The following is a 12,727-nucleotide window of genomic DNA, read 5'->3' as shown; positions in this document are numbered from 1 at the left end:
ATCAAGACGGTTGCATTTTAGCGTTGCATAATGATGACTGTCTTCTAGAATTAGAGACGAGCTCTGCCCAGCAACCATCAGCCCAAAGGCGCCTGAGTCCATTCTGCCCTCAACCCCAAACAGCCTTCCGGATACGTACACCACATGACCTCAATGGAGCCGCTGCATTTCATATCACAGTTTGAATTGTTTGCTTTTGCTCCATATGCTTCCCATAGTGTCTCAGTGATGAGTGTACCAGAAAACAAGTTGTGTGATTGTGTTGAAAAATATTTGATCCACTGTATCTGCTCTTTGTTTCTTATATATAGATGTACCCCCATGTAAAAATATGTCATTCCAATGTCCATCCATTTTCTTAACTCCTTAGTCCTAAGCTAGAGCGTATTCCAGCAATCTGTGCAAATGTGCACTAGACTTTTTAGGACATTAAAACAAACTCTTACTTTGTGCCCATAGCAACAAATATTCGTGGGAATTGTGCACACAAATTTGATTACAACAGTTTTAATACTAGTGTTATATTTTCGGAACTGAGATTAATCCAATGATGTTACCTCATCTGTACAGATCTGTTGTATTTAATATCTGCATCAGTGAATGAACTTGAAACACAATATACAGATGAAATATAGTCTTTAAAAGTTAGTGTTTTACCCATGTATGAACTTTTCTGTTCTATAAGTCTTTTTTGTGGAAGATGGTTGCCTAAAGTCTCCTCAGAAACTCTTTGAAGATTAAGTATTTATCTTCCCATAGTTGGCATGGTAACCGCAGGACTTTTCAAGGTGGCATCTTCAGCTTTCCATTGTGATGTTACAGTTTTTATCTGAGTGTAGAACTGGATTCCCTGAAAAGAAAATAAATAAACATTTACATCCAAACTTAGTTACAAAGGTGTTTCCCTACATTTAAAAACTGCGTTTCCTCTGTGCTTACTTGTTTCCCGTAGAAATTCATGTCTCCTCTGAATGATCCTCTTGATCCAGTGAAGGAGAACATTGGCAGAGGAACAGGGATTGGTACATTGACTCCAACCTGCAAATAACAAGAACTGTTCTTTTCATTTCTGTAAGTGGAAGCTTCTATGACAATCCTGAGATCCTTAATTGCTGGGATAAGCAGGAAGCAGCTGATGAATGATATGCTGCATCCACGCTGTTTAAAAAACAAGCCTACATGATCGCACCAAACAAAGCTAAACTTGTGGCTTACATTTGCTGTTTAGAAAGCATAGTATGCCCTTATGAGAGAGTGGAAAAACTAAATAAAACATTTTGTTATGAAGGCTGTAGGGGCATGGTTGGTTTAGACTGTTTGAAACAGCAAGAATAACATTGGATGCACTTAGGCCTTTTGGCAAAAGTGCGTGGAATGAAAAAAAAGAAAAGTAGATGTTTGTTGCACAGAGGTTTGGAAAAGAGCGCAGCACATGGCCTGCACAACATTCCCCGACATGTGAACAGCAAACACAGGGCATAACTAGGCTCCAAAGGCAAACAAACAGGGTGAAGGATGGCCGTATTTATGCATAACTGTTGAACAGGACCCTTGGAATCCCTTTGAGTTTGGAGATTTCCCTTCCCTTTAAATACTACCTGGAAAAATGTTCTATAAGCTGCTGTTTTCTTTACAGACTTTATTTGTTGTAGCTATTTGGAGTTTTAGTGGGCGGGGAAGTGGAGAGAAGGGGGTTACCCAAGGTGTGTATTTTAGGTCAGGAGCAAACGAGAGGATACGTGACATGGAAAATAATCATTTTCCTTCTTCCTTTTTTTTAATATGTGAAGCTTTATAAACAGAAACGTGATGTGCTCCCTGTTTGAGATGCTGCATAGACATGACAGAGGGATGTGAATGCCTCCTTTCTCCCCAAACAGAGGAACACATTTGCAGGCTGCCGCCACTCACCTGGCCCACATCCACCTCATGAGTATATTTGCGTGCCGTGGCACCATTTGTGGTGAAAATGGCTGTGCCATTGCCGTAGGGGTTCTTGTTGACCAAACTGATGGCATCATCAAGAGTTTCTGCCTCAAGAACAACCAGCACAGGTCCGAAAATCTCTTGAGTGTAGCATTTCATCGCAGGCTGTGGGAGTACAAAAGACACACTTTTATTACCAGCAGAGTTAGATTTAAATCTCAGACTTTTATTTTGTTGTCGGTAAAAAAGGCATGAATCCACATACTGTGACGCCACTGATGATGGTGGGTCCTACAAAGTTGCCATTCTCGTAACCCTTGACCTTGACATTCCGGCCATCCAAGAGCAGCTTGGCACCCTCGTCCACACCACTCTGGATCAAACTGCAGACTCTGTCCTTGGCTTGTGGAGAAATCAGCGGCCCTACATCGGCACCAGGCTGGTCTCCTAGCAGGGCCCCCAAAAACAAGCAAGTGTAAAAATACATCCCATTAGATGCTTTGACGTGTCGATACTTCTTTTGCAGCAAACACCCAAAAGCCAGGATAAAAAGCACCTTGAGGCACGCCCACTAAAATTTACACTTGTGGGTTTCCTCTGTACTACAAAAACTTAAACTCGGTATCCCTATAAACAGGAAGAGTCGTTCTCCGTTTTACCTCACATCAACTTATTTTTCAAAGGATTTGATGGTCTAAACCGCCATTGAGGCCTGGACCGCAGTTCTGGCCACAAATTTGCAGCATGACTGACTCAACAAGCCCTTGCTCCAAGCCGACTCCAAGAGTTAGAGGTGAGGTTAGGGCGGTGTGGGTGGCCCCAACATGACTAAACCAAAGGCCTCTGGGAGAACACACTCAAGAGACACAGAGGTGAAAGGCGAGTTGATGGGGCGTGTACCTGCATTCACTCGCAGAGCCTTTGCACGTTCAACCAGCTCCGGCAACCAGCTCCGTGCTTCGCCCACCAGGATGGCTGTGGACAGAGCCATGCAGCGCTGTCCCGCTGCCCCAAACGCTGCGCCCACAAGCTGGTTCAGCGTGTTCTCCTTGTTGGCATCAGGCATTACCACACCATGGTTCTTGGCACCCTACAGCACACAAGAAGTGGTTATCCTTCTGCCGTTTGATCTTCACATTACAGCAACTGGTTACTCACAAGCAGAAGCAGGATTTCAGGGAATTATAAACAAACAGCAAACTTTTACAATGAATTTGTTTTAAAAATTTACTCCATGTGAGACGAGTTTGGGCATCACATCAACATAAATGAAACGTTAACAATTTACACTATTGATACACAGTTGCAATCTGATTTACCGACTTCTTTTTGCATATTTGGAAGAACAGAGTTGGTAAAACAAACACATGGATTGGTTGGCCAATGCTGCCACCTTGTGGACAAGTACAGTAAGTACTCACCATGTTGGACTGAACCCTTTTTCCATTTTTAGAGCCTCTTTCATAAATGTACTCGCCAGCTTGATTTGAGCCCACAAAGCTGATTGCCTTGATGGTTGGGTTGTCGCAGATGAAATTCACAGCTGGGACAGAAAAGAAGTTATTTTTAAATGTTCATTTATTAGCCAAAAATAAAAGAAGTTATGTACTAAAATCAACAAAATCATAAGTTATGGTGTATTCCACTGAAAATTTAACATATGTTCATTTCTTTAGCAGCATATAATATACTCAGTTAATTAGAAAACTTTTTAGAAACGATCCCAGTCCTCCAATGACCTTAAACCACCATTCTGCTGTCTATGCTCTGACAGTCATTGGTAAAAAGGCAAGAGAAGCCAACACTTACCATCATGCTGCCCGTGGATGATGTTTAGTGTTCCATCTGGAGCGCCGGCATCCTGCAGCATCTTAGCCAGCAGCATGGTGCAGGTTGGCACCCGCTCTGAAGGCTTCAGCAGATATGTGTTGCCACACACCATACCCATAGGGAACATCCAGAGGGGGATCATGGCAGGGAAGTTAAATGGTGCAATGCCAGCGCAGACCCCAATGGGCAAGCGGTAGGTGTAAGTGTCCATGTCTTTGGTGATGGAGGGAAGAGTTTCACCAAGCATCAGGGAAGTGACGCTGCAGGCGTGCTCCACAACCTCTGCAAAGGGAATGGAGAAATCCCTCACATCGTAATATATTTGGAGCCAACAGAGTACTAGGATTTTATTTAAATATGCCGATTTATGCAATCCAATTTATCTTTATTTGAAAACATTGTGACAGTTTTTAAATGTGCATATTCGCAACATTTCTAACATTTAAAATCTATATCAACTGACTGAATATTTTAAAAAGTTAATCTCAAAATAATTTACAATTACAACAATCCACTATGAACAGTACACATTCAATGTTTTTGGACTCAAATGATTATTTATTCATTATTTAACTCTCAATAATACAATAAGGAGTTTCTTAAACCCTAAACAATCATGTCAGAAGACACATCCTGCTTCTTAGTGATCACATCATTTGCCCACATCAAATAAAAACCCAGAACAACTTATTCAAATTGGGTTAAAAGCTGTATTTGACATTATTAAACCTGGAGGGATTGTGTTTAATCATTACGCTTAACCAAAGTGTTGAGTGATCTTAATCAGATCTCTTAAACATCTGTTTTAATCAGATTGAAGAAAGTCAAGAATAGAAGTTATGACCATATACAATAACAAAAGTTAGAGCAGTTCCACAGATACAATATGAAGAGAACACAGGGTATTGGGATTAAACAACTGTGTAGCCTTAAGAAAATAACTTGTCAATGAAGTTAAATCAAAAGGCAATCCCTACAATGGTGTGTAGTGGAGCATCAGGAACTTCTAGCATACCTGGTGCCTAAAAGCCTGTGAGTGCAGCACAATGATCTGGTCTGGGTTCATTAATCTTTGCCCAATAAAAATGAGGTGAGCTCACTACCCGAAGATACTGAATAAACAGGTTTTCCCTCAAAGGTTTTTGGCTGATGGCATAGGCATATTCCAAGATGGCCATTCCATGATTCATCAGGGTTAAATTGTCAAAGAATAGTTCACAGAGTTCAGACCGTAACAGCACTGACTATCTTTGGTGTGGGCTCAAATGTAGAAATCGTCTTGGTTATTCAACAAGGTCATATAGTAACCCGCATTTTGTGTTATGTGTCCCATAGGCAGAACCAGAATAACTTATCAGTTTCTGCAATCCTCCATGCATAATAATGTAAATATTTAGCTATATGTTGGCCTCTGTAAAAAAGTATCTGTGCACACGTGTGTCAGATAAACTTACGCAACCCCCTGAACACATCTCCCTCTGCATCTGCAAGGGTCTTGCCCTGTTCCAATGTGATGGCTTTGGCAAGTTCTTTCTGAAACACAAGCAGTCATTCACATCAGTCCTGAGTTTCAACTAAACTCAGTTCAGCATAACCCACCCCCTTTGACACTTTGACTTACAATGTTGTCCTTAATAAGCTGCTGATAGCGCAGAAAGACCTGCTGCCGAGCCAAGATGGAGGTCTCGGACCAGGACTGAAAGGCTCTGGAGCAAGAGTCAACAGCAGCCAGCATCTCCTCCTGAGTGGCTTTTGGTACTCGAGCAATCACCTCGTTGGTAGCCTGCAGAAAAGGAAAAACACAAGGACAATCAAGATGAGGCAGTTTATATTAAATATTTTGTTTTAGATAATTAACTTAATCAAACTGTGTTAATTTGATTGTGCCATAAATCTGTTCTTGTATTTATATTATAAACCACAATCTTTGGTAATTTTCACACGAAACCATTTTACCCCAGTAAGTATGCACAAACATTATTTATTAGCAGCTTAACACATTTAGACAAGATGCAACAGGTGCACATTTCTTGCTTTTAGAGATTGCATGCTTTTGTTTGTCACAGTATTTGATATGCAACTAGTTGTCCAAGTCTTGAGAGTTTAACCTCTCAAGTGATATTTTAAAGCTGTAAAATTTTCACAAGCAGAGAAAAATTTGAATAGTTTTCTTAAGTTTTCAGAATACCGCACAGGCTTTAGCAGGTTGTTCTCAAAGAATATTTAGGTTTCATATCACTTTTAAAATTGCCACCTTAGATCTGAATGGCTTCAGCTACACTATAAATTTTACTGAACTATGAGCGGCAGGATGATGTCTAAAGCACACCAGAATACCATTAAGCACATGGATGTCAAATGATAGTGTTTAATGATCCAGCTGAGATAATATACTTACAGGATTGTGAATATCAAGCCATTCTGAAGACTTTGACTCAACAAATTTCCCATCAATAAAAAGTTTAACAGTGGGCTGCAAAGAAACAGCACATTATTAACATTGAGTAACAATAATTTGACAAGACATGTAAGGGTGCACTGTTATTCACTCACCATTGAGGAAGAGGAGTAGCACATGTGGCCAATTTTAAGAGGGACCTAATAAAGAAGCAAATCAAAACGTTGCATTATCAAATGCAGTATTTATTATGCAACCACTTAAAAAAACTCTCAAGATAACTTTAGTTAAATATATATTTTAAAAATGTAGAAAACCAGTTGAATTCAGCTGCAGCTTGTTGGCTCAGAAGATTAATAAACAACTAGTAATGGTGGACTTGGGAAAAGAGGACAAAGTCAAGCTTAGTGAGAAAAATGGGGATCAATGTGCAGGTGTACTGTGTGGTTTCTTCATGCGTCAAGACAAAACTGCGTAAATTCAACTTGCACCATCTTTAAAGGCATTTTATATTCAGCATGTTGAATATAAACAGCTAAAATCAGGTAATAATCCTGAGGAAACAAGTGAAGTTAATCCCATTTCTGCAAAATCAACCCAGACATAAATCCTGCAGCACGTCTTGCAGCACATGACACTTTGTAAACAAAGGTACCTGATCCATCTGAGTCATTTACAGTTCAGCGGAATGCAGCTGTTTTACACCCTACCTTGGTCCTCAGCACGGATCGTAACGCAGTTGACGCCATGCTGAAAAAACTCAAAAGGTCGACTTTATTTGACCAACTCCGGAGTTTGCACCGTGGCCAGCAGAAGACAATCTGGTTCCTCAATAGCAGAGATTAACTACCTGTGGGTGGGCTCTGAGGGAAATCCAGGCTCACGATACGCTCAATTTTCGCACGCCCATAAGAACTGCAACGTGATTGGTCAGTTTTATAAGCTTTCTATCCAATCATCTCCTTAACTGTTTCATAATCCCGCCTTAGATGCAAAACTCATCACATCATTGGATGATAACAAATGAGCCCGTCCTCTATTTTTTAAACAGGAAGTTATGTAACCTGGACTTGACCTGTGTCCGAAATCTCCGTTAAATAGTGGCAAGGATTTGTTAACGGTGTCCTAAAAGAACCGTGTATATTTTACATTACTTGCCCATTGTAGAGGCAAAGAGGTGGGACTTAACCATAAAATGTGCTCAACATAATCTACCGTTACCCATAGCTTTTATTACAGCAGCAATGCATATGACGGTAGTTTCTCTTACCAAGGTACAGTGATACATATGAGCGTTAAATGTTATATGTGTGTGTGTGTGTGTGTGTGTGTGTGTGTGTGTGTGCGCGTGCACTATCTGCTTAATGTGAACCATATGAAGCCCAAATGTTGCTTAGTCATGGTCCAGAGAGTAGGTAGGAGGGAAATAAGGGACACTTCCCATTGGCTGCTGGAGGATAAGGGTGAATTGTAGAAAAACTTTTTGCAAAACTTGATCTTCTCTAGTAAAGGGAGTCTAGATCCAAAGAGCTATGTCCCAAACCAAGGTGAACTTGAACACCGATTAAGTGCATGAAGGGGGTTTGAAATAATTTCTGACTTAACTCACTACTTTCTGCTTTTTTTTTCTTCTTTTTTTTTTTATTCCCTTTCTGTTCAGCCTGTACTTCATGGATACTTCAGAAGTTCCTGCTCCTGGAGGGTCCGCATTGGTAAGTCATGCTAGTTAACTCTGCTAAGCTCCCAATGTAAATGACTTTGACAACAAAATAACTACCCTTTTATGCACAGCTTTTGCTCTTAAAGGAACTGAATATGACCAAGTTCCAGTTAATCTCATCAAAGATGGAGGGCAGCAGGTAAAGGGATACACCGGCACCATACTGAAACAGTTACACACCCTGCATAAGTTTTTTAAGCATTGTACACCATGGTGACATATGAAGTGTGAAATGTGTATGAAAAACTGCAAAAAAAAAAAAAGTAACTACAAAAAGCAGCAATACAGCTCATAACAGGATACAAAAAGTAAAATCTCAGAAAGGCAGAGAAAAAAAAAGACGCATTTAAAAAAAGATGGAATAGAGTTCCCCACTTTGTGAAAGACTTATTTTTTCCCAACAATTTTGTTTCTCCACCACTTTAATTAAGGAACATCATTATCTACAACTCAAACATTAAAAGAATCAAAATCAGGACATTTTTTTTTAATATACATTAAAGGCAGAAATGAAAGCTTTTATTAGAATGGCTGTCATCTTCAGGCCCTCAGCTTGCACTGCATTACAGACAGTTCTGTAACAGAAACTGACTCAGGCATGAGCTCCGTGTTCGAGTTCATTGAAACTAATAAAAATATGGTTGAGAATGTTAATATTTATTTTGGGAAGTCATGAATGCCAGGTTTCTAATAACAAAAAAGGGACCATATATCTTATTCTTAGTGATTTAAAGGCCATATCTCTCCAGAGATATGGGGTGAATTAGTTCACATGGATAACCTGCACATCTGTGAAACCATTATTGTTGATTGTTAAAAGGTTTTACTCCAACATATGATACCAACTAGATAAATTTGCTTCAAGTCCTGGTGCCAATACCTGCTACCAATTGAACACTTAGTGGGTTTAGAATTATTTTCAACTAAATGTTTTGTTTCTAATCAACCTTTTCTTTTTCAAAAGCAGAATTATATAAAATCTTATTATGCAAATAATATAATTTAATTGATAAAGGTTGTCTGTGTCTAAGCTTACAGAGCAGTACAAAACATTAAACCCCATGCAGCAAGTGCCTGCTGTTGAAATTGATGGCATCACCCTCTCTCAGTCAGTAAGTCTGAAAACAGCAGCTTAACAAAATGTGTTCTTTTTAAACCCCTTCAGGCTATTGCTGAAAATATTTGCTCTTGTAGTTAGCAGTGATCCAGTATATCGATGAGACCAGACCAGGACCTCGTCTACTTCCAGCAGACCCAAAGGCACGTGCCCAGGTTCGAATTATAAGCGACCTCATTGCCTCGGGGATACAACCTCTGCAGGTGAGCAGAAAACTGATATAAACTATTCTCCACACCGGTTCACAAACATCGCAGTAATTATTATTGTTGTTTTAGAATTTGTACGTGCTCCAGAAAATAGGAGCAGAGAAGGTGCAGTGGGCACAACACTTTATTACCCGTGGTTTTCAAGGTAAGTGGAAGCCTGATTACACATGTGCTAAAGGTCATCACCTGAATAATGTTTGCGAGAGGGCTCATGCTCACTTTTGTTCTCCACCAGCGTTAGAGCCGATTCTGAAGCAGACATCAGGAAAATATTGTGTAGGTGATGAGGTAAGAGCATGATTGTCAGATCAGAAATAAGCAGAGGGGTGACATTCCATGCAGATTTTTAATCCTGATCACTGCTTTTAGATCTCCATGGCAGACATTTGTCTGGTCCCACAAGTCTACAATGCAGAAAGGTATGCATTCAGACACTTCATGAACACTTTGACCTTGATTTAAAACTTCGGGCACATTGTACACAGAGCAATAATTTTACTGCAATTTTTAGTCAACATGATTACAGCTCGTCTTTTTATATATATCCAGACCAAGCTGATCCATAAACCATACAATACAGAGGTAGATCACTTTTGTTTTTAAATCTCTGCAGGTTCAAAGTGGATGTGGGGCAGTATCCTACTATCAAAAGGTTAAATGAGACTTTACGTGAGATTGAAGCTTTCAAAGTGAGCCACCCATCTTGCCAACCAGACACGCCTGAGGATCTTCGTGCATAAAAAGACAGCAAATTGAGAAATATACAGTGTTAAATAAAGTCCTTTAAAAGTAATCCTGTTTAAGTCCAGTCATTTTAAATCAAGACTTTTGAGTTAAAAATATTTATTAGCACGTATGTAGTCTTTAATATTCACAGTCCACAGTTTAACTTTAAAATAATGACACATAGAACAGGTAAAGAACATAATGTGTAAAACATGCAGATTAGAGATTTGCTATGCAAAGTGCAAAACCTCAGGGATCACTGCTTGCAGCATACCACCTGTCTGATGATAGCACGAGTGCTTATGGAGAGACTAATCAAATTTTGGTAGATCAAATCACGCCATCCACAGCAGTTAAAATATATTCACTTGTCAACAGCAATCATCACAGTGCATTTCACTTTGTCATTGTAGAAAGAACCGGAGCAGTCTGACCCACCAAAAACCAAAAAGGTGCACTGGATATTGGTGTGTTCACCCCACCTGTGGTCCTCAGCATCTGTCAGGATGGCCCTGCCCAAATTAATCATGCTGTGTCCAGCACGAGGCTTGGAGCAAAGCATTGGAGATGCCACTGAGCTCCACATACCAGTATCTAGAAAGGGGGGAAAAAAGCAAAAAGATTACTCTGCTTTTTTGACACATTTTATGCAAACTTGATTGTATTGAGGCATACTTTTATTCATACATAAACACATGTAAATGGCACATTGGTGAGCGGCAGAAGCACGAACCAATGTTAAAGATGTGTACATCCTGTAGCACTCCGATTGCACTGCTACCTCCACTGACCAATATCCTGTTGTCCAAAACTGGGACTGCTGCGTGAAACCTGCCCATTCATTCATGTTCAGCAAAAAGAAAGTGTCAGTGGACTGGACCATTTTTTATTTTTACATACATCTTATTGTGCTATATCAAGGATATTTTGTTTAAGAATGAAATCCATTTCAAATGCTGCTTTGCATGTCTTAGCCACCAAAAATATAAGGACCAGATGGCTACATTGATGACATTTATCAAAGTTGATAAGTTCCCTACTCACCCTCGAGGCACGGGTGGCATGGTTGCAGACTTCACAGCTGTGTACTCCATAAAACCTTCAATCAAAAAAGAAAATTTAATCATCAGTATGAACCTGAGCACAAAGTTGGCACCTAAAGCAATGAGTGTGTCTCTATTTTACCCAGATCTAAAACATGAAGATCGTTAAGGTAGGCAGCGGTCTTCTGTCCTCCAAATATCACCAATTTGTGGGAAAGAAGTGTGGCTGAGTGCCTGTTTAATAAATACCATGTTAATGTTCCAAAAGTTAACATATATGTATGTAACACATATACACACTAATATATATATATATATATATATATATATATATATATATATATATTCTGGTTATATAGTAGGTTTACTCTAGCTGTTTTGCAAAGACTAACCCAAAGCGAGGTAGAGGCTTATCCCCGTCCACAATGGGCTTGTACCACAGTTCATACTCTGGGTTGAAGATGTATAGAGCATTACTGCAGGATTTATCCCCCAACGTATGGCTTGGCTGGACTCCTCCAAACACAAAAAGTTCTTTCTTGTAAAATGTTGCTGAATGATATGCCAGATTTGGCACATTCCCTTTTGCCTTAAAATGAACAAAGTGGCAAAAACAGTGTTTCATACTCATTTGTTTGCGTGTTTCAAAAAGGAAAAGCTGAGAGCACAATGGGAGTAACTTGCAATAAACGCACAGTGACAAGCTTCCACTTCCAGGTCAGAGTATTAAGGATGTACAGCTCGTTGTAGCGCTGACCCTCCCTCAGGCCACCATACACAAAGACTGACTTTGTGTCTGGGTCATAGGTTGCAGTGTGTCCTCGAGCACATGGAGGTACAGGTCCTGAACCAGAGGAGTTCACTGGGAACCAGAAGTCACTATCTGAAAAGAAAAAAAAAAGTTCTGGTAACCATCATGTAAGAATTCAATTAACCTCCAGCAAGAGTTCAGACTTCTGGTTTGTATTAATTCCTTCTCTGGTGTTACACATTATTAATCCTGCGCCTTCATCCCAGAAACATGTTTTGTGGATACAAAGAACTAATATTACCTAACTCAAGCTTCCACAGAATATCACTGCAGTGGTTTTGATCTGATGTTTCCCCTCCGATGAGGATGGCAGTATCGGGGTCACACAGACACATCGAATGGCACCAGCGCTTTGATGGACACGCTGAAACTATAACATAACCTTTGTGGAAACTTCTCAGTAAAGCACAATAGCTGTGGAGGTCGCGACTCTGACCTTCTCTGTTCTCATTTTTAATCTGCACACTCATTTCCTCTTGGCTGCTCAACCTGGACAACCTCCGTTTTTTGGGAGTTGAAACTTGGTCTATTTCCTCTGCGAGACTGTCCATGTCCTCGGAGCTCCACGTCAGGCAGTCTCTCCTGCTAATGACTGTACGTCTGGGCGTCTTATCCTTTCAGTAGCAGAGAAACCGTTATCAGCTACTTGTTTGATGCACAAACAGCAGCCGTTTTCTTAAGCATGATACTCACTATAGCTGCAGGATGCGGGAAATCACTTTTGCCCATTTTATTTAAGTGGATCTCGGCATAGCAAATATCATCGCCCAGGTGTGAGGAGCTAGACATCATCTGTAAGACAAGGCAAGTTTATTTGTATGGCACCCTTCATGTACAAGACCATTCAAAGGGCTTTACATGACACATTTAAAGCATTACAGATGGTGTAAAACGCAAAAAAGACAATACAAATAGCAAAAATCACAATAAAATCACAAGTTACATTA

The 12,727-nt window shown here is 40.0% G+C and overlaps 2 protein-coding genes across 3 annotated transcripts; one reads left to right on the top strand and one right to left on the bottom strand.

Annotated features, from left to right (window-relative positions):
* Positions 1–204: 204 nt before the first annotated feature.
* aldh6a1 (aldehyde dehydrogenase 6 family, member A1) lies at positions 205–6,976 on the bottom strand. Its single transcript, XM_079261967.1, has 12 exons — positions 6,865–6,976; positions 6,310–6,354; positions 6,155–6,229; positions 5,378–5,539; positions 5,211–5,289; positions 3,736–4,038; positions 3,348–3,469; positions 2,827–3,016; positions 2,192–2,373; positions 1,912–2,091; positions 940–1,038; positions 205–850 (listed from the first exon to the last, which is right to left on the bottom strand). Exons 1-12 carry the CDS (start codon positions 6,901–6,903, stop codon positions 746–748), a joined length of 1,581 nt encoding a protein of 526 aa, XP_079118093.1. The 5' UTR covers positions 6,904–6,976; the 3' UTR covers positions 205–745.
* A 255-nt stretch (positions 6,977–7,231) lies between these two features.
* On the top strand, positions 7,232–9,977 carry gstz1 (glutathione S-transferase zeta 1). 2 transcript variants are annotated; one of them, XM_079262622.1, is made up of 9 exons: positions 7,232–7,428; positions 7,815–7,866; positions 7,946–8,013; positions 8,906–8,986; positions 9,069–9,194; positions 9,270–9,345; positions 9,436–9,488; positions 9,570–9,619; positions 9,814–9,977. In XM_079262622.1, the coding sequence occupies exons 1-9, from the start codon at positions 7,399–7,401 to the stop codon at positions 9,938–9,940; spliced, it is 663 nt and encodes a 220-aa protein (XP_079118748.1). In that variant the 5' UTR covers positions 7,232–7,398; the 3' UTR covers positions 9,941–9,977. The 2 variants fall into 2 exon arrangements, with proteins under 2 accessions (XP_079118748.1, XP_079118749.1); XM_079262623.1 differs by lacking the exon at positions 7,232–7,428 and adding an exon at positions 7,560–7,701.
* The last annotated feature ends 2,750 nt before the right edge of the window (positions 9,978–12,727 follow it).

Source organism: Telmatherina bonti (genome assembly GCF_933228915.1).
Source record: "Telmatherina bonti genome assembly, chromosome: 22".
NCBI lineage: Eukaryota > Metazoa > Chordata > Actinopteri > Atheriniformes > Telmatherinidae > Telmatherina > Telmatherina bonti.
Note: the sequence above shows the minus strand (reverse complement) of the source record. Positions and strands in the feature narration are given on the sequence as shown.

What these genes read in the sequence shown, in the direction of transcription:
- aldh6a1 (XM_079261967.1), bottom strand. Translation starts at nt 6,903, where the DNA reads ATGGCGTCAACTGCGTTACGATCCGTGCTGAGGACCAAG. An exon ending in GGCTTGATATTCACAATCCT is followed by an intron (nt 5,540 to 6,154) that starts GTAAGTATATTA and finishes CCTTTTCTGCAG; the next exon opens with GCTACCAACGAGGTGATTGC. An exon ending in AGCTTATTAAGGACAACATT is followed by an intron (nt 5,290 to 5,377) that starts GTAAGTCAAAGT and finishes CTTGTGTTTCAG; the next exon opens with AAAGAACTTGCCAAAGCCAT.
- gstz1 (XM_079262622.1), top strand. Translation starts at nt 7,399, where the DNA reads ATGCATATGACGGTAGTTTCTCTTACCAAG. An exon ending in GCATCACCCTCTCTCAGTCA is followed by an intron (nt 8,987 to 9,068) that starts GTAAGTCTGAAA and finishes TTGCTCTTGTAG; the next exon opens with TTAGCAGTGATCCAGTATAT. An exon ending in TATTACCCGTGGTTTTCAAG is followed by an intron (nt 9,346 to 9,435) that starts GTAAGTGGAAGC and finishes GTTCTCCACCAG; the next exon opens with CGTTAGAGCCGATTCTGAAG.